Source organism: Erpetoichthys calabaricus, chromosome 3 (assembly GCF_900747795.2).
Source record: "Erpetoichthys calabaricus chromosome 3, fErpCal1.3, whole genome shotgun sequence".
Classification (NCBI taxonomy): domain Eukaryota; kingdom Metazoa; phylum Chordata; class Cladistia; order Polypteriformes; family Polypteridae; genus Erpetoichthys; species Erpetoichthys calabaricus.
The window spans coordinates 169,516,522-169,537,148 of record NC_041396.2 but is presented as its reverse complement, the minus strand read 5'-3'; the positions used below and the strand labels follow the sequence as shown (position 1 = coordinate 169,537,148).

Genomic DNA, 20,627 nt, shown 5'->3' with positions numbered 1-20,627 from the left:
AACATCTTACATTTGTAATCAGTGACCGAGTTTTTTTTTTCCCCCCTGATCTTGCCAGTGTCCACTGGGTGCATGGGGTTGTTTCTTTTGAACTCCAGGGCATGCAGAGGAAAGAATAGTACAGAGAGGTCAGTTCCGCGCAATAGGCAATCATCAGATTGAAATGTTAACAGTTCACACACAACCAAGGGCCGTCCTTTCTACATTTATGACATGTGTACCTGTTGCAATGTACACACTTCTCTCTGTGCTGTAGTTACTATTACACTGAAGGGGCTGGGGAAGCGGCGTCTTGGAACAGAAGCTTGTTGATGTTGCATCCTCTTTTGCTTTATCCATCGCCTTTTCTTGTAAGAAGCGATGACGAAGCTCCTCTGTAAGGTGAGCAAAGAACACTTCTTTTCTCAGTGGCCCCTGTGCATGCCTTGCAGAGTACATGTGCGTTGATCGCGGCCAAGTCAAGCGTGTTATAGCGCAAGCAACCGGCCGCCTACGTGCTCCTGCCACACTGAATAAGCTCATGCCTTCTGATGCATGATGTCAACGCAGCACCGGGCAAAAAAGAAACAGAGAAATATATGTGACATTTTGAAGAAATCATTTTATGACCTAAATAGTACCAATCAGAAAACATCGTTACACTAATGTAATATTATTTGAAAATGAACAGCATCAGATTGGGTGTGAATTTATACTGGCGCTGTTAGTTATACTAAAATTTGGGGGGGGAGGGGGGCGTGAACGTGACTGAGAGAATAAAACTGAAAAAAAAGATAACTTTTAGAAATGCCTTACATTTACATTTACACAAAATATATTAGACTCTCAAACACAAATCATGGAAAAAAACAAATAAAGTCCCAAAACAAGGGCAGTTCCAGAATGTTATTTAAAAAGATTGTTTTGTAATGTCTTTTCTCTTTATTTAAATAAGTTTGAATGCCCTTTGCACACAGCTTAGTCTTAAGTAGCCAGCTATGCAGTGAGCATACCTAGTAACACATAGCATCATAACACTTGGCACACAAAACAGTGGTGAAATGTTTGTGACTTTCATTAGCTGGATATCAGGGAGCTGTCAGGGAGGTGGTGAGGAGTTTTGGGTCCAATTCAGTGGCCTTAGAATTGTATCTGTGCTTTTGCATATGATGTGGTCTTGTTGGCTTCATTGGGTATCAAGTATCAGAATGGTTTGTGACTGAGTGTGAAGCAGCAGGAAGGAGGGTCAGTACATTCAAATTTGAGGCCATTGAACTCAGTAGGAAAAAAGAGGACTGCATCTCCGAGTGGGAGGTAAGGTGTGGCCTCAAGTGGAGGAGTTTAAGTACCTTTGGGTCTTTTTCATGAGTGAGGGGAAAAGGGATGGTGAGATTGACAGAATGATTGAGGCAGTTAATATATCGATCCATAGTATTGAAGAAGGAGCTGAGTCAGAAGATGAATTTCTCGGTTTACCTGTTGACCTACGTCCTTACCCTCATCTATGGCCAAGAGCTTTGGGTATTGACCGAAAGAATGAGATTACAATAAAAGTTGCTGAAATGAGCTTTCTCCGCAGGGTGGCAGGGCGCTCTCTTGGAGATAGGGTGAGAAGTGCAGACATCTTGGGGAGGCTTGAAGTAGAGCTGCTGATCCTCCTCATCAAAAGGAGCCAATTAGGGTGGTTTGGGAATCTGATACATATGCCTCCTGAACTTCTCCCTGTGGAGGTTTTATGGGTACAACCAATGGAAGACTCAGGGCTCATTGGGAGGATTGTATCTCCCTAGTTCCCTAGGATTGCCTTGAGATCAAACAGTATGAGTCAGCAAATATGGCTGGGAAAGGAACATATGGGCTTTCTGCTAAGACTGTTGCCCCCGCGACCCAGTTTTGGATAAGCCGTGGAAAAATGATGTCACCAATACAAATGGTAAAAATAAACAAAAATAATAGCAACCCTTTCCTGTGTGACATGATCCTGAAAAGAATGCCTGTTAAATAAAAATGCCATCCCAATAAATTATGCTACATACTGTATATGGTAATAGTTTAAAAAAATTGTCATGTCTGAAATATAGAATTTAATGGGGACACTTGCCAGACTATGTTGATCAAATCCTCAATGGAGTAAACCTTTATATTCATTCTTAATTGTCCTGATTACTGTATTCCAGACGCCGTCATCTCAACTGTCTTGTGGTATCAGTGTCTCCTTGTCCAGTGTTGATCAAATGTTTTCAAAAAAGTGTATATACTGTGTAAGAAATGTTCTAACATTCACCAAATCCTTGTTTTCTGCTTTCATTTTTTGAAGATATTTTAAAGTACTTGCATAGCTGTTGTATTTTTTCCTGCAATATTGAAACTTAAATGTATTTAGAGAACATACTACTTCACTTGCAATAGAAGGCAAAAAATGACAGTTTTTTTTTAAATGTGGCTGTGGTTTATTTTCATCTCAGTATTTATAAAAACAAATAATAAGTACCTGTAATTTTTTCACTTTGTAGACTGTAACAGCTACTGGTATAGTTCAAGAGAAGAACACTGAGTCAGAGACAAGTGGACCTTCTGAACCTGATAAAAACCATTCCAACAGCAGCACCCTGTCTGATAGAAGGCTTAGTAATTCAAGTCTCTGTAGTGTTGAAGAGGAACACCGTGCAGTTTATGATATGGTGCAGTCAATATTGCTTCATACTAGAGACAACATCAATTTTGTTAATGAAGTATTTCGCCAGGTATGTAATTTCAAAAGAGCTAATTAAATATCAAGATCTCCATATTACACTTTGTATGTGGTGATTCTTGTAATTGTTAATTCATTTCAGTTAAGCTTTTAAGCAAGAGGTTAATTGATTTACATATTTTCCTTTACAATATTTTTATTGGTTTTCAGTTTTGAAGTGTGATGCTCTTCTTAGTGTTTATGTTTCCACTTCAGCCTTTCCCATTTTTTAAGCAGCTTTTAATAAGAAATAAAAAATCAGTGGATTTGTTAAGATTTACAAATGTATTCTTCTTCTTCTTCTGACTGCTCCCATTACAGGTTGTCACAGAGGATCATCTTTTTCCATATCCTCCTGTCCTCTGCATTTTGCTCTATTACACCCACCATCTGCAAGTCTTCTCTCACCACATCCATAAACCTCTTAGGCCTTCTTCTTTTCCTCTTATGTGGCAGCTCCATCCTTATCAACCTTTTCCCAGTATATCCAGCATCTCTCCTCTGCTCATGTCCAAACCAACTCAATCTTGCCTCTCTGACTTTGTTTCCAAACCATCCAACCTGAGCTGTCCCTCTAATATATTCATTTCTAATCCTGCCCATCCTCGTCACACCCAATGCAAATCTTAACATCTTTAACTCTGCCACCTCCTGCTCTGTCTCCTGTTTTTTGGTCAGTGCCACTGTCTCCAAACTGTATAACATTACTGTTCTCACTACGTCATCTGGTGCATGCTTAATTTTTCAGAATGTCAAAATTCAGCATTGCATGCATAACTACAATATGAACTTTTCCATATAATGTGTGCAGTGAAGGTGAAGACTCAGCCAAAAATATTCATTAGCTGTTAACACATTTGCTGGACAGCTTCTTTTATATTGTGACTTAAACAAATATTTTTTTCTAAAATCCAAAATAACAAATCATGCATGCTCAGTATGTGAAATTAAATTAACCTAATAAAATAAATAAACATCAAAATTTTGACTAAATGTTATGATATTGGTACTCAAACATGTGCAGCATGCACCACAATATGAATATTTTTTTCAAGATGATTGTCCTAGATGTTAAGCAAAATTTCTCTTTTAAGGGCACATAATACACTTCATATAACCAAAGTGTTCTAAATAATAGTTAATTTCTCGTTTTTTTTACCTTGAGGCAATTTTAAAGTTGAAATTAAAAGAAATTCATCAAGTAAATTAGCTTTTATGTACTGTATTTAGGAAATATACATTGCACTGAATATATTCCTTATTGTGTGTTGGGTTTTCTGTATGCTTAACCCATGTGCGTACGGATATAAGCTTGTACATATTTGATTGAGACAAGCTCTGTTTATTAAAGCATGATAAAAGCCTTACTTTTGCATTTTGAGAAGAGTGCCGCACCATTATATTGTGTAGTATGAAGTTCTGTTTCTTCTAGTTTATGTATGCACTCTCAGGCATATTTGTTGTAATTCGGCAATAATATGGCTTTTATTTTAGTCACGCATCTCCCCTAAAATACAGTGCTTTCCTGCTAAATTCATTCTGGTACCCAGCCTGGCTAATTTTGGGAATATCTAATAATTCATCTTATTTAGTAACAGTTCATTAACTACATTGCATGTATTATTATTTTTAACTTTTATTTAACCTATCGACAATGGAAAGAAATTACATGGCATACACACAAAATAAGACAGTAATTGGAAAATTATCTAATCATGTAAAAAAAAAACTATCAAATAAACTTAAAATTTGAATAGGTACGTTTTGTTTCACAAGTTGATATATTCATACAATTATTATATAATCTCTACGTATGCAACAAAGCTGAGTGCAGAACACTCCAGATTTTATAGTATGAAGTTCTGTTTGTTCTAATCTGTTATGTATGCACTCTCAGGCATATTTGCTGTAAATTGACAATAATATGGATTTTGTTTTAGCCACGCATCTCCCCCAAAATACAATGCGCTCCTGCTAAATTAATTCTGGTACTCAAACTGGCTTAGGGAAAGATTTTTCTCAGGATTTAGATAAATAAGCTGTCAGTTTATACTCATTCACACACCCACCCACCCATTCACACTCCTACTGACACCAATTTGTAATCATTACTTCACCTAGCCTGCATTTTTTTGGCGATATGGAAGAAAGCTTCACAATCATTCAGGGATAAAATGCAAACTCCACACTAAAAACTGCTTGGCACGAGATTTATACAATGCTACCATGTTGCGATACATAACAACTACTCCTTTACTGTATACTATCTATATTGTACTTTTGAATTGAAGACTTGCCACTCCCCCTCATTTAGTGGTCAAGAGTCCTGTCATTAATTTAAAAGTACAATCCAATTTAAAGGGCTTTCTGTTTGTGGACTACATTCATTTTCCTAAGTTACCGGTATTTATTTAACAACAATTTAGAAAGAAATGGGTGTCTTTTGCAAATTGTGAGCATATGACTGAATGACTTAACGTATGGATTATGTGACACAAGTAATGTGAGATTTTTTTCCGTGGATGTTTTGGGTTTTGTTTGTTGTTGTCAACTGTTGGTCACCATTGTGCTCCATTTCTATCATAAACTTTATTATGTACTTTCTCCATGAAAACATAAGATTTAAAATGTTTAAATGGGCTAAGTACCATATTTAAAAAAACTAAACATATATTTTTTTGGGTGGAGTATTCCTTTAATGTGCATGGGCTGGGCTAAATCATTTACAGTTTTAAATTACCCAAAATAAGTCAGGAAATAACTGGAAATTTAGTTATCTTACTAACATCTTATGAAAGAGGAGATGATACTAGCTTTTGGTTAGATACATCAAAATATTGACTTTGGTAGAATCATAAGTAATTCATTAGTATTGCTATGTTGATTCTTTCTTCCTATTTTCATTTTCAGGCTCCAAAAATCATGCACATGGCGTTGGCAATCTGCAATGTATTTAGTAATGTATTTTTATTTGTATTTTCTTACTTTGCAGGCCTTTTTGTTACCACCCTGTGAGGCATCAACTGTGAGGAAAGTGACAAAAGTTTACAGAAAATGGATTTTGTTAGAAAAGCCATTTTTTATGATGGAGCCAGAAACAGCAAAGTCTGTAGAGAATGTTGAAAAAAGTTCTGACCAAATACAAAAAACAGAAACAGATTGTCCACAGGTAACACTGAAAATCTCGATCTTAAAACAATAATTTCTTTTTGCTTATTTTTATGCATTTCTTTGCTTTATCACTTGTACATTTTCTGTAATGTGTTGTCATTTTTGTTAGTCTGTTGAGCACCATGGTCATAGACGGTCTTCTAGCTGGGGCAGAACATATTCATTTAGTAGTGCAATAAGCAGAGGCTGTATGATGGAAGAAGAAAACAGGGATATTAAAGCTGGAATACAACCTGCACTCCAGGTAAATTCTTCTCTAAAGAACATTGTGCATTCAATGTTTTGTATTCTTGCTAGTTTTATACTCAGTATACAAATAATGTTACCTATGCAGGCATCTTTTAAATTCAGTTTATGTCATTAATACAAAAAATATGCATTTTTTGAAGACATTTAAAAAAAGTATAAAATTGGTAGCTAGATTAATGATCTTGTCTCTTCCTACTCACTGCATCGAAAGGTGGACAAATACCTTTGCTTGTTGTGCCCACTATGTATTATATTACTCTGTTTATTGTTTGAAAACAAATAGACTGTAAGACCTTTCAGTTACAATTAGTGTAAGTGGTAATTTTCAAAGTTAGAAAAAAGTAGGAAGAACTAGCACATTTTCACCTTCTGCAGTAACATATAGCTGCAACTGAAGTAGGTCTTACATAGAATTTTTCTTTAGCTGGCTCCATATCAATGATTAGCAGCTGTAGTGAAAAAGTAAAACAGCAATCCAGCAGAGCAACAGGCTATGCTGCTCCAGCAAAGACTGAATATAGACTAGGCAGTCTAATGATTTTCACTCACCAACATGCTTAAAGTCTGGGTTGTTTCATTATTATTGCAGGTGGTACTTTTGAACTTTTAGATCCACAGTTTGCAATTTTCTGTTCTGTAAGGTTCCACTTTACTTCATTGTCCTACTACCTATTGTGTATTTAATTGTTTACAGCAGGGAAATAAAATCAGAAACTTAGTGCTGCTCATTATTACTACAGCTGTTATTTATAATTGGTAACTTATCTTTGCACACTAGAAATGGATGTTTTATAATGTGCAATATACAGTTAGGTCCATAAATATTTGGACAGAGACAACTTTTTCCTAATTTTGGTTCTGTACATTACCACAATAAATTTTAAATGAAACAACTCAGATGCAGTTGAAGTGCAGACTTTCAGCTTTAATTCAGTGGGGTGAACAAAACGATTGCATAAAAATGTGAGGCAACTAAAGCATTTTTTAACACAATCCCTTCATTTCAGGGGCTCAAAAGTAATTGAACAATTGACTCAAAGGCTATTTCATGGGCAGGTGTGGGCAAGTTCATCATTATGTCATTATCAATTAAGCAGATAAAAGGCCTGGAGTTGATTTGAGGTATGGTGCTTGCATGTGGAAGATTTTGCTGTGAACAGACAACATGCGGTCAAAGGAGCTCTCCAGGCAGGTGAAAGAAGCCATCCTTAAGCCGCAAAAACAGAAAAAACCCATCCGAGAAATGGCTACAATATTACAAGTGGCAAAATCTACAGTTTGGTACATCCTGAGAAAGAAAGCAAGCACTGGTGACCTCAGCATCGCAAAAAGACCTGGACGTCCAAGGAAGACAACAGTGGTGGATGATCGCAGAATCATTTCCATGGTGAAGAGAAACCCCTTCACAATAGCCAACCAAGTGAACAACACTCTCCAGGGGGTAGGTGTATCGATATCCAAGTCTACCATAAAGAGAAGACTGCATGAAAATAAATACAAAGGGTGCACTGCAAGGTGCAAGCCACTCATAAGCCTCAAGAATAGAAAGGCTAGATTGGACTTTGCTAAAGAACATCTAAAAAAGCCAGTACAGTTCTGGAAAAACATTCTTTGGACAGATGAAACCAAGATCAACCTCTACCAGAATGATGGCAAGAAAAAAGTATGGAGAAGGCGTGGAACAGCTCATCATCCAAAGCATACCACATCATCTGTAAAACACGGTGGAGGCAGTGTGATGGCTTGGGCGTGCATGGCTGCCAGTGGCACTGGGACACTAGTGTTTATTGATGATGTGACACAGGACAGAAGCAGCCTAATTAATTCTGAGGTGTTCAGAGAGACACTGTCGCTCAAATCCAGCTAAATGCAGTCAAATTGATTGGGCGGCGTTTCATGATACAAATGGACAATGACCCAAAACATACAGCCAAAGCAACCCAGGAGTTTATTAAAGGAAAGAAGTGGAAAATTCTTGAATGGCCAAGTCAGTCACCTGATCTTAACCCAATTGAGCATGCATTTCACTTGTTGAAGACTAAACTTCAGACAGAAAGGCCCACAAACAAACAGCAACTGAAAGCCGCTGCAGTAAAGGCCTGGCAGAGCATTAAAAAGGAGGAAACCCAGCATCTGGTGATGTCCATGAGTTCAAGCCTTCAGGCTATCATTGCCAGCAAATGGTTTTCAACCAAGTATTAAAAATGAACATTTTGTTTCGTTATTTAATTTGTCCAATTACTTTTGAGCCCCTGAAATGAAGGGATTGTGTTAAAAAAATGCTTTAGTTGCCTCACATTTTTATGCAATCTTTTTGTTCACCCCACTGAATTAAAGCTGAAAGTCTGCACTTCAACTGCATCTGAGTTGTTTCATTTAAAATTTATTGTGGTAATGTACAGAACCAAAATTAGAAAAAAGTTGTCTCTGTCCCAATATTTATGGACCTAACTGTATATTGCACATTATAAAACATCCATTTCTAGTGTGCAAAGATAAGTTGCCAATTATAAATAACAGCTGTAGTAATAATGAACAGCACTAAGTTTCTGATTTTATTTCCCTGCTGTAAACAATTAAATACACAATAGGTAGTAGGACAATGAAGTAAAGTGGAACCTTACAGAACAGAAAATTGCAAACTGTGGATCTAAAAATTCAAAAGTACCACCTGCAATAATAATGAAACAACCCAAACTTTAAGCATGTTGGTGAGTGAAAATCATGAGACTGCCTAGTCTTTATTCAGTCTTTGCTGGAGCAGCATAGCCTGTTGCTCTGCTGGATTGCTGTTTTACTTTTTCGCTACAGCTGCTAATCATTGATATGGAGCCAAACCAAAATTAGAAAAAAGTTGTCTCTGTCCAAATATTTATGGACCTAACTGTAGATCGGGTAATTCTGTAATGTAAATCTGATCAAGCTGGACACTTTTGTCTCATTGCCATTGAAACTGTAGGTGCTACGTAGGTATCCTTAATGTTAAACATGTATTCTGTATATAATCAGCTTTCAAAAAGAGACATTTTCTGCTTTCCTAATATATCACTTTTTTAGATGATGTGTAGATGTTTACTCCTTACACTTGCTCCTATACAATATATGCAGTCTAACATGAAACTAGACCTAGGGATCTAAGATTATAATTGAGTAAAAGAAGAAATCATACTAAATGTAGTTAAACATTCTCACACTTAACTTACCATTTCAGAGTCACTCTGTGCTGGAACCTCTTCTGGGGGCAGTGGATGCAAAGCAGGAAACAGCCCTGCATAGTCCAGTCCATAAAGTTCACAATGTCAATAAACTGAAATTTTAATGTTATATTATTTTTTTCAGAGCAGTTAGTAATATAAATAACAGTAACCTAAAAGAATTGACTAAACCTCTCATCTAAGAGCTCTATAGATTTCATGTTTATTCCTGCTTCTTTCATTATAATTTTACCAAAATTGTCAATATAAAGGCCATTTAGAGTTGGAATACCTGGGCAAACATCGTTCACACATCATTGACGTTTTTAATAGATGACCTTGTAAGCAAATGCAATTTTAACATACTTAACTTATTTTGTATTATATTTTACCTGCAGTCTTGTTTAAAATTTGTTTTAAAGGTTCAGAACACACACACACACACACACACACACACACACACACGCACACACACACACACACACACACACACACTCTCTCTCTTACCCTCTCTGGTTCAGTTTGAACAGAGCTGTGTACAGAAATGTAGAACTTAATTGTTAAATACAAGGAATTAATCATGGTCGAATTCCTTTTTTATTCTTTTTCTAAAACAGGTTTTCCTTACTAATTCTGCCAATGTGTTCTTACTTGAGCCATGCCCTGATGTTCCAAAACTTGTGGAAGAGCAAGTTGATGTATGCAAAAATGTTCTGTACATTTACAGGCGAATGATTATGGAGCAGTCAATGAATAAAAAGACATGGTTAGTATTTTGCCAAAGAATACCAGTTTCATAGATTATTACTGAAATGTTTGGGATTATCAGATTACTTTTGGCTTCAATAACAAAAAAATGTTTATACACAAATTAATCATAAATGCACATAAAAATAAAACAATTTTTTAAAGAATTCTCTTGAAGAGTATTTATGTAAGATCAAGCAGGAATTTTATTTTTTGGCATTTTTATTGAGTAAAGACAAACTGACAGGGTATATCAATAAACGGACATAGCATAGCAGAGTAACCCAACCTACCCTCTCCCACCTAGCCTGAGTCAAGGATCTACAAGCCAAAATTTATACAATTGAGTTGCAACAGACAAGGATTCAAGTACATTACTGGAAGTACCATTAATCTGCGTTGTAGACAACTCCAAATGTATTAAGTTGTAGAAGGAGGACTGCTAGTTGTTGACAGTGATGCATTCCGGTGTCTTCCAGTGGGAGGCAATGATTAGTTTGGCTGCTAGGGTACCCAGACAGAATAACTTGCAGTCAGAGATTTTGAGTGGAAACCTAGAATCTAAAAGAAGAAAGATTTGAGTTAACAGATGAATATGGCAGGAAAGAAATGAAGACAGTAGGTCACATACATGTGTCCAAAAGGAAAAGATAGAAGAAAAGTGCCAGAACATCTAGAGAAAAGTGCCAGAACACATAGAGGAAAGTGCCAAATAAACCAAGGGAACATAATTTACAGAGAGGATCAGCAGTGAAGCCCATTCGAAACCACTTACAAAGAGTAGGATAGAGTTTGTGCAGAATTTTGAACTTGTGTGCTGGTAGTTTGGGTTTCTAAAACAAAACATTACATTGGAAAGAACGGTGTCCCGTGAACAGTGTGAAGGGAGGAGAGCAAGGTCTCCAGACCAAAGAAAACTCAAGGGCAGAGGTTTATAGGTTGCTTTTCAAAGTAAAGAGTAGAAGGTAGAGATGTTTTTTTTCTTAGGAGAGAAAGAATAAAACAGTTCAAAGAGTAGTTTGGAAGGGGAGTAATTAGGGAAACCCCACATTTTCTGAGCACTGATCAAAGTTGCAAGTAGAAAAAGGAAATGGAAACTGGGAGATTAAAATATGCTTTTAAAGACTGGAACCTCATAAGCCCTGAACTATTAAACATGTCCCCCAGCACAGTAATTTCAGCATGCTCTAGGGAGGAAATACACAGCGCCGGTCACCTATTGAGAGAGCAGATTTATGAAATATAGAAGTGAGGGAGTGCCATTGTCCAGAGGGTGCAAGTAACTTTTCCACATGATGCCAGATGTTAATGGCATATGCCAAAATAGGTGCCATGGAAAGTTTGGTGGCTTTAGAATTCAAGGAGGTAAACAGAGCACCCTAAAGAGAAAGTGGGAAAGCAAGGGAGGATTCTATAGGGAGCCACGGAGGGGGAGGACACAGCCATGACAAAATAGGGCCGAGGGTGAAAGTCTAATAGTATAGTTCTGGTTCAGGCAGCGGTACACTTGCATTCTATCTATCTCTAACCAGGGTTGAATGCTTAAGGTTTGGTCTCTTGCCATTTCAAAGGAACCTTGAGATCAATGACCTTACTTCGGACGAATATTATTCGGAGGTGGAAGTGGCTGCATAGAATTAATGAAGTTGAAGTGGTTTACAATATTCATTTTGATAATGGCCAAATGAGATTGAAAAGAGAAAGTGATTTTGGACCAGGTGTTTATGAAGGCTTTCATATCAGTGAAGATGTGGTGATAGTTATTAGATGATATGTCTGAGATTAAGGCAGTAATATCAACTCCCAAATATCTTACATTTCTAGATACAAGGTTGACAAACGGTAGGGAGAATTGATAGCACATATCATTAAAGGGACAAGAGAGATGATTTAGACCAATTAAGTTTTTAATCAGACAGGGCTTTGAAACACCTGAACAGTTCTAGCATACATATTTTTGGCATGTTAAACAGAATTTTATTTTACGTAGTTGGTTGCAGAGCTTATAGCTGTCCTTCACTCTTAACACCAACACTCAGACCAGCTGAATTCTTTAACACTAGAATTACCAAAGCCTACGAAAAAAACTCGTAAATCTGGTCCACCTTAAATCCCTTTGTACTTCTCTGTCAGCGTCTTTTGTCTTGTAAATGTGCCGATCAAGACAAGCAGCCTAATCTTCCATCCTCCCACTGCTGCAGAATGGCCACAAAATTCTCCCTGTTCCAGCCTTCATTATCTGGGAGTGAAGTGCTGGAGTTTTAGAATTGAAATAATAGATCATTATTTGGAACACATGTTTGTTCCGTTTCTACAATAATCTGTGTAAACACATCGTTAAAACAGAAACATTTTTCATATTTTAGTAATAAATGACAAAATGTAGACATAAACTATATAATATGTAAAGCCTGAAGTGCAAAGATCAAATAAACACTTTCACAAAAGGTTCAAGGATCATGCAACAGCTTCCGTGGTGTAGACGTGTGGTGGTAAAAATTGCTGACTTATAATCAAGAATCCCCCGGTTCGATCCTGACTGCCTCTTTATATTTACTGTTTTGCGTAGTGAACTGCTCATATTATTAACATTATATAATAAACACATACATTTGATTTGCGTCTGTATCAGCCGCTGTAAATGTATAGTACTTGTAAAAGTTACCGTTTTTTTTTTTTTCACTTTTATTCTGTCAGTCACGATCACGAAACATACTAAATCCCCCCCATGGATCTAACGCTGTTATTTTTTTTATCTGAAACTGGGAATAACTGTAGATGTGAGTGGTGTTTTGGGACAATCAATCTGGAAATTCTCTGATCTAGATGGATAAAAGCTGACACGCAAATGCTGGCGATTAACTGGAATTATTCATTTTATGCCCTGTATAGTACATTTCGGAAAACATTGTGGCATGGATGCAACATTATTCATATTATTCATATTCATATGCGTACCTTCTTGCGCTTGTAATCAGTGACCACGTTTTTTTTTTTCCCCGATCTTGCCCAGTCTGCACAGGACATGCAGAGGAAAGAATGTTCCTCTGCAAGGTGAGCCATGAATGCTCTTCTTTCCTCAGTGGACTCCGTACATACCTTGCACAGTACATGTGTGCGATCGCCGCCAGGTGAGGCTTGTTATAGCACAAGCAACCGGCCACCTGCGTGCATTAATGCAGCAGTTTTAAATTTTGTAGTTGTAGCTAGCAAAAACAGGAGAATAAAAGTAACACCTCTTTAAAGTTTTTTTACTTTCAGCAGAATTCTACTTTTCCCACAGCCAAGTCCTGCCACCAATAGTGAATTTAGTAAACTATTACATTGACAACGAGGGCATAAATTAAGATTTGTATAGCTTCTTTTACCTTCCTTAACTCTATTCCTCCATTCCAATCTTGTTTCGCCAAACGAGATTAGGATCATCCATAGTCATGCCTCCCCAAATGAGGCTATAATGAATCACTTCAGAACTGCAGTCATCTGACATGTTGAGAAGCCAAGCATATCTGAAATGCACAGTTTTCCTCTGATGATAATAACTAGTGATGGTTATTTACTTCGTCTAGATTTTAGTGAAATCACGGAAATGATTGCACCAAACTCCACGAAGTGCATTGAAGTCAATGGGGAAGATGAAACTGAACTAGTTTTGAGTGGATTATAGAGGTGAAATGGTCTTTTCAGTGTGCCTGAGGGCTAGGGAAGCATCTGCCAACTGTGCTGGACCAAATGTGATCAGACATGTGATCTGAGCTGTGAGGCAGCAGTGCTAACCACTGTGCCACAAACAACAAAATACACTGATGGAACAAATACCACAAACAAAAGTAAATAAAATATAGATCATTGCAAGTATGGAGTTCAAACCTTAGGGCACAACTTGGCCATGCCACTAATCGCCATTGTCTGACTGGCTTGTTCTATTGTTTGAAGTCATGGCTTCGGGCACAGCTTCTCATGCATCTGTGCAGATGCTCCACACTTTTTTCATAAAAAAGAAAAGCCTTGTAAATAATCTTATATATATAATTCACTAAGCCGCCGACAAATAGCAACCCGTGGAATGCACGCACCGCTAACAAGTAGCCACCCATGGAAAGCACGCAAGACAGCCATGCCCACCGTATGACAAGTAGACACCCATGGAAAGCATGCAAGACAGCCATGCCCACCAACTCTAAGGCCATTGGATACGACGACAACTCGCAGAGCCACGCCCACCAACTCGGATGCAACGCCTCGGAAAACACTCCGTCATTTATGTTTGTCTGTGCTAGAGTCCACATGCACCTCTGAGCCACATTGACTGTTCATAGAGGCATGTTTCTCGCGGCTGTGAATCGCTGTATGCAGCGTCTAAAACAGTTTGCGAGGGGTATCCCATGGGATCCTTAAAACAATCCTTTAAAACTGAGGTTAAAACACAATGAAGGAAGCACTCGTTAGAAACCAATGTGCCCTGTGCCTCTTTTTCATTAGCGTCTCACCTGCTTCACCGATGCAGGCCCTGCAACAGTCGAGACGCTCTCTCAGCAGCTGACCTTCTCTGTGCCTGACTCCACTACTGTCAGTCTCCTGATTAAAAATGGCCTTTTGAAGGGGAGCTATGGACCCACTATACCACAGGAGCACATTGCCTTCGAGCCTGCTTTCTCTCTCTCCTCACTCGCTCGCACACCGCACAGGGGAGAAATGCCCACAACACGACTTCACCCGGAAACCGTTTCAGCCACACTTCCACGCCCCTCGCTACGCTGTGAGTGCGATGATTATTTATTTAAAAATTGCCTTTTGAAGGGGAGCTGTGGACCCGCTATACCACAGGATCACCTGTGACATTGCCTTCACATTGTTTTCCTTTTATTTCTGATCCTGTCGAGCAGATCAGACACCCAGGCAAACAACACTGAATAATCAATAGCTGCAACTACTTTGCCCGCCCCAACTCCTCACCTGAGTCGGTTTCGTCTGTGTTCAGCAGTGTTTCCCAAACTCGGTCCTGGTGAACCCCTGTGGCTGCAGGTTTTGTTCCAACCAGATTCCTAATCATTAATGCCGGTGAAACTCATCCGGGATAAGTCAGTTTTTCAAACGCAGACGTGTAGCTGGATGTAATAATCCGAGATGAATGCGCGCCCCCACGCTGAGTGAAAAGCCAATGTATATTGAGTCTAGAAAACATGATCAGCAAGTCTTTGATAGGCTGCAACAAAATGATGAAAGTACGGGCGCATTTTTTTCACACAACCTGTGTGTGTGTGTGCGGGTGGGTGGGTGTTAGTTAATTAGTTACTCGAAGGAATTCAAGATTTAATATGCACAAGCGGTAACACTGCAAAAGCAGCCGAAACCAGAAAAGACGGCTGGCAAAAAGTGGCCGACAAATTAAACGCGTGTGCATTGTACTTACTGAAAGTAGCATTACGGATTTTGCAAATGTTCATTTTTTTCCCTCTGCTTAAAAAACATTAAAAAAGTGGCGTGATTATGCGGCGTAGTATGCAGCGTGTAAAACAGTTTGTTTGTCGCGGATAATTTGCCTTTTATTTTTACAAAAAGACAATTTCCTGTTAGATTGGCCTTTGCGATGACAATTAATATGGCACAGGGCCAAACTTTCAAAAAGATATGCATGTATCTGCCAAAACCAGTTTTCAGTCACGGACCGTTGTATGTTGCTCTCTCCAGAGTTCCATCTTTTCATCCACTTACTGTTGTATCCTCAAAAACAAACACTTTTAGACAACTGTGACTTTCCGGAACTGTTCAGCCATCACTAAATGATTATGCGGTGTATGCCTGCAGGAACACGTGCGAGCGAGTGACACACACACACACACACACACACATACACATACACATACAGGCGCGCGCGCGCGCGAGAGAGAGAGAGCGTGCTGGACGCATAAGAATAATAGTACTTCATTACATTGATATACTGGTGTTTTCAGTATTCAAAGCACTATCCACACAGGGAGGAACCGGGAAGCGAACCCAAAATCTTCCACAGTCTCCTTACTGCATAGCAGCAACACTACCGCTGCGCTACAAAGCAGTTAAAGAATGCACCGGGCTCGATTTTGTTTTCACTTCTGTTTACAGCGATTGGGTCGTAGATAGCATTATTGCAATGTTACTTTTCTTGGTGCCTTATTACATTACGGATGTTTCACATGTTCATTTTTTTCCCTGTGCTTAAAAGACATTAAAAAAGTGTTTCTCAACTATGACTCCGGAACAACTCAGTATGCAAGCTATATTAAGCGTCAACAACGAAGACTCGCTATAACTTAATGAACAAGTGCTGAAACGTATCCCTACCGATGAAGTAACTTTCACCAGCGTGGCCTCCATCGTCACAGACGATCTTGCTTTCAGTCACGGACAATTGTATGTTGCTCTCTCCAGAGGTCCATCTTTTCATTCACTCACAGTGGTATCCACAAACCCACCCCCATTTGGACAACTGTGTCGTTCAGGAAGTGTTCACCCATCAATACATAATTATGCGGCGTATGCAACGCCGCGGGTTGGCTAGTAATAAATATTTTGCTATCATTTAATTGGGTCTTATTCTGAAACATCCTTTTAGATCCTTTAAGTAGTGTTTTGAGATCATATCTGGTCACTTGACTAATTATGCATGCAAATTAGCCATGCAGTGCTGTGCTACCAGCACATAGGGATTAGTGTTATATATCTGGTGGCAGTACTAATAATATTCTTATTATGGTCAGCTGATCAATGCAGTGTTTTTCAATCTTTATGGTTCCATGGCCCATTTTGCCAATTGGCAGCCCACTAGCAGCCAATGCACACTGACACCTTAGTAAAAGGAACACGATCGGAAGAGTGGGGGAATTCATATTGCACAGTGCTGTTGTTTGCTTAGATGACCCACTTGTGAATTAACAATGGCAACACAGTTGGAGAGAAACACTGAGCTAATGTACCCCTCAAACGAAAATACTTTATATATAAAAAAAAAAAAAAAAAAAAAAAAAATTACGTGTGGCATAGAAATATGGAGTACTAATCAGTTTGTGACAACAACGATCTTACAATAGGCTTTTGCGAAAAATCTACAAGTGGCTGCTACATATCTGTGATGTCATGCTGGCCCCACAAATCCTCATGGGGCGCTGGCAAAAAAAAAAATGTTCACCCAAGGTGGCTGAACGTGAATTTCAAGTAAAATATTTGGTAAAGAAGGCCACTGTCGAACACAGCATATTTACTGTAGAGAATGCTTTGGCGAATTTCTTAGCTCAACACAAATAATGACAAATGGTATACTATATATTACAACACTTAGTAATTATGAAGAATACTCCTAAAAAGTCACACAAATGATATTATTAAAGACAAAATGACCAATAAGAAAAAAAAGATAAACAAATAGCAATAGAAAATCAAAAATTAATAAGTAAATAAAAACAGCAAAACTAAATAACTACACTGCTTTTTGTAGATGATGTTGTCCTGTTTGCTTCGTCAGGCCGTGATCTTCAGCACTCTCTGGATCGGTTCACAGCCGAGTGTGAAGCGGCTGGGATGGGAATCAGCACCTCTAAATCCGAGACCATGGTTCTCAGCTGGAAAAGGGGTGGAGTGCCCTCTCAGGATTGGGAGTGAGATCCTGCCCCAAGTGTAGGAGTTCAAGTATCTCGGGGTCTTGTTCACAAGTGAGGGAAGAATAGAGCGGGAGATTGGCAGGCGGATCGGTGCGGGCTCTGCATCAGTCTGTTGTGGTGAAAAAGGAGCTGAGCCTAAAGGCAAAGCTCTCAATTTACCAGTCAATCTACGTTCCTACCCTCACCTATAGACATGAGCTATGGGTAGTGACCGAAAGAATAAGATCGCGAATACAAATGGCTGAAGTGAGTTACCTCCGCAGGGTGTCTGGGCTTTTCCTTAAAGATAGGGTGAGAAGCTTGGTTATCTGGGGGGAGCTCAGAGTAGAGCCACTGCTCCTCCGCATCGAGAGGAGTTAGATGAGGTGGCTCGGGCATCTGATCCGAATGCCTCCTGGACGCCTCCCTGGTGAGGTGTTTGGGGGAAGACCCAGGACACGCTAGAGGGACTATGTCTCTTGGCTGGCCTGGGAACGCCTCGGAATTCCCCCGGAAGAGCTAGTAGAAATGGCCAGAGTGAGGGAAGTCTGGGCATCTCTGCTCAAGCTTCTGCCCCTGCGACCCGATCTCAGATAAACGGAAGAGAATGGATGGATGGATAAATAACTACTTGTTACTTAGAGTTAAAGACTAAAACTAAGTAAAAAAAGAACTGAAAGAAAACAACAGCTATAAATACATTCAAATAACTAATGGATTAGTGCTTTTACGTAACTGAAGTCCCCAATACTCATAAACATTCATGTTAGCTTTTGGTAACACTAACCTAAAATACATTTAATTCATAAATGTTCAAGTTGTATTTTCCCAAAAAAAGTCTAATGTCCAAAAAAAACAAAAAAAATTGAAATAACTAAAGAGTGGTTGACAAACAAAACCTTTAAGTGTTCGATTTGATTTTCTAATATTTTTAATTACCTATTTTGTGCGCATTGATGCTTTGCTATTTGAAACTGCACTGCTGACATTAACATTGTTTGTAAAATCGTATTGTTATAAAATAAAGGTGTCTATATTAAAATGAGTATGTGTAAATATCAATGATGGGTAGTCACACTGAACTTTTTTTTTTTAACCACACCAATTACTATCTTCTGCCACTTGGAGGTTCTCATAAGCTTGCACAGCCATTTCTTTAACTAAATGCTTTATATTTAATGTTAATTTTAGAACCCCCTTGCCCATAGTAAATAGCTATAATAGGGTGCCAAATTATAGGACTGAATCTGAATGTACATTTATATCTTGAAAGTAGAAAAGAAATTGTTGAAAACTTAGTTTCATCTCTATTAAGAAGATTGTATGACTAACTAGCTAAAAGGGCAATTGCATTCTGAGTGAGCCACACAAACTTAATAACTTATTTGAGTTTCCAGCACCTTTAATTGTGTGAAATTGTCTTTTGAATCCAAATTATTTTTACTCTGGCTGTGAATTCTGCCATGAAAGAAATTCTCTGCTATGGTGTAGCAGATTTTACAGATGAGTATCCTGGTAGTAAGATAGGAATTTTCTTTATTTTGGCAGTATGATTCAAACCATTACATTTTCAATAGGCTGAACTTACTTGACTCCCTTTTTCTAACATAATTACCACTGTTTTCTGACTGCAGTTTAATTAAATTCAAGTTTCCCCAGAATGTGAACTGCAAGTTTCACTCATTCTTGACTGTGACTTTGTAATTTACAGATCAATTCCTTGGTTCTTTCGCATCTTGGATTTTTCATGTTTGACACTTACCTTCACTTCTGTTTACTATCTGACTTTTCATTTAATGTAGCATTTACTCTGTTTTACACAATCTCAGTAAAACATGTGGACCTTTCACAGGGAACAAATGTTACAAGTGCTGCTTAGGGTGACTGACACTCTGGTGCGAAGACCACAAGATGGCCAGGGAAAGGATATATTTGCTGAGAGTCTTGCTGGACAGCTATTCCGAGTGAGTTTTATTTCTGTCTCCCTATATAGCTGTAGCATTTGGGCTACTTTAAGACTATGTCACAGTACATTAATAAACTAAAGAGAATGGTTCTTTATCAATCTTGTTGTTGAAATGTATTTAGGTCAATATGAGTAGACAGTCATTCATGTAAGACTGTCGATTATAATCAAATTTATGACTCTATGAAAGTGCATTTGCTTCCCAAATTGTCTATGAATGCATAAGCTTAAACTAGAAAAAAATGTATTATTTTCTTTGACATTTTATATTTGTGAAAATTATTTTCCTAATACAGCTTTGCAATATTTACACTTTATGCTTTTTACTTAAGGTAACAGGGAAGGTGGAAAGGACAATGGTGGGCAAAAACACAAATTAACTTCATTTCATGAAATTTACTATAATGTATTTGCACTACTTATATCAGCAAAGTGTTTATTGGAAATCGTTTGATATGAATGTGCTTGATCAAAATGGTGTAATTGTCAAAATCTTTCTTTAACTTGTAGAATGCAAATAAATGGAAAGCATTTTCTATTTATAACTACTCCCATTAAAGTAATGTTTAATTCTAAAAGCAGCAAAGCATACTTATATTATTATATTTGCTTAATATATATTATATAAAAAAGACATATCCATATATGAGAAGTAAGAGTATGGTTTCAGTTGCCTCTGTAGCAAATAATACACTATTTTAAAAATGTGAGTTTATTAAATGTGGTTGTCTGCTTTTTGTAATTTTCTTGTTTTATAAATACATGTTAACATAAAAATGCCATATAACTTCTTCCACGGAGGGTGGGCTTACAGAAAATGCTGTATATATAATTTCATAATAAATGGATTTCATAGTGTCCATGTAACTTTAGTGTCTATCAATATACTGTAGCTACACACTTCAGTCTGTAACAGTATTAGTTGCTAATATCAACCATACAGAATTTATTGTCAATGTTACAGCCACCCCATT

General features: G+C 38.0%; 1 protein-coding gene across 4 annotated transcripts in view; it reads left to right on the top strand.

Annotated features, from left to right (window-relative positions):
- ralgapa2 (Ral GTPase activating protein catalytic subunit alpha 2) overlaps positions 1 to 20,627 on the top strand; it is a 789,870-nt gene that overhangs the window by 180,627 nt on the left and 588,616 nt on the right. For all 4 annotated transcript variants that reach the window (XM_051925541.1, XM_051925545.1, XM_051925542.1 and 1 more), the window contains exons 10-14: positions 2,493 to 2,723; positions 5,703 to 5,879; positions 5,991 to 6,125; positions 9,942 to 10,090; positions 19,540 to 19,651. In XM_051925541.1, coding sequence (XP_051781501.1) covers positions 2,493 to 2,723; positions 5,703 to 5,879; positions 5,991 to 6,125; positions 9,942 to 10,090; positions 19,540 to 19,651 — 804 coding nt within the window. The remainder of the gene's footprint in view (positions 1 to 2,492; positions 2,724 to 5,702; positions 5,880 to 5,990; positions 6,126 to 9,941; positions 10,091 to 19,539; positions 19,652 to 20,627) is intronic.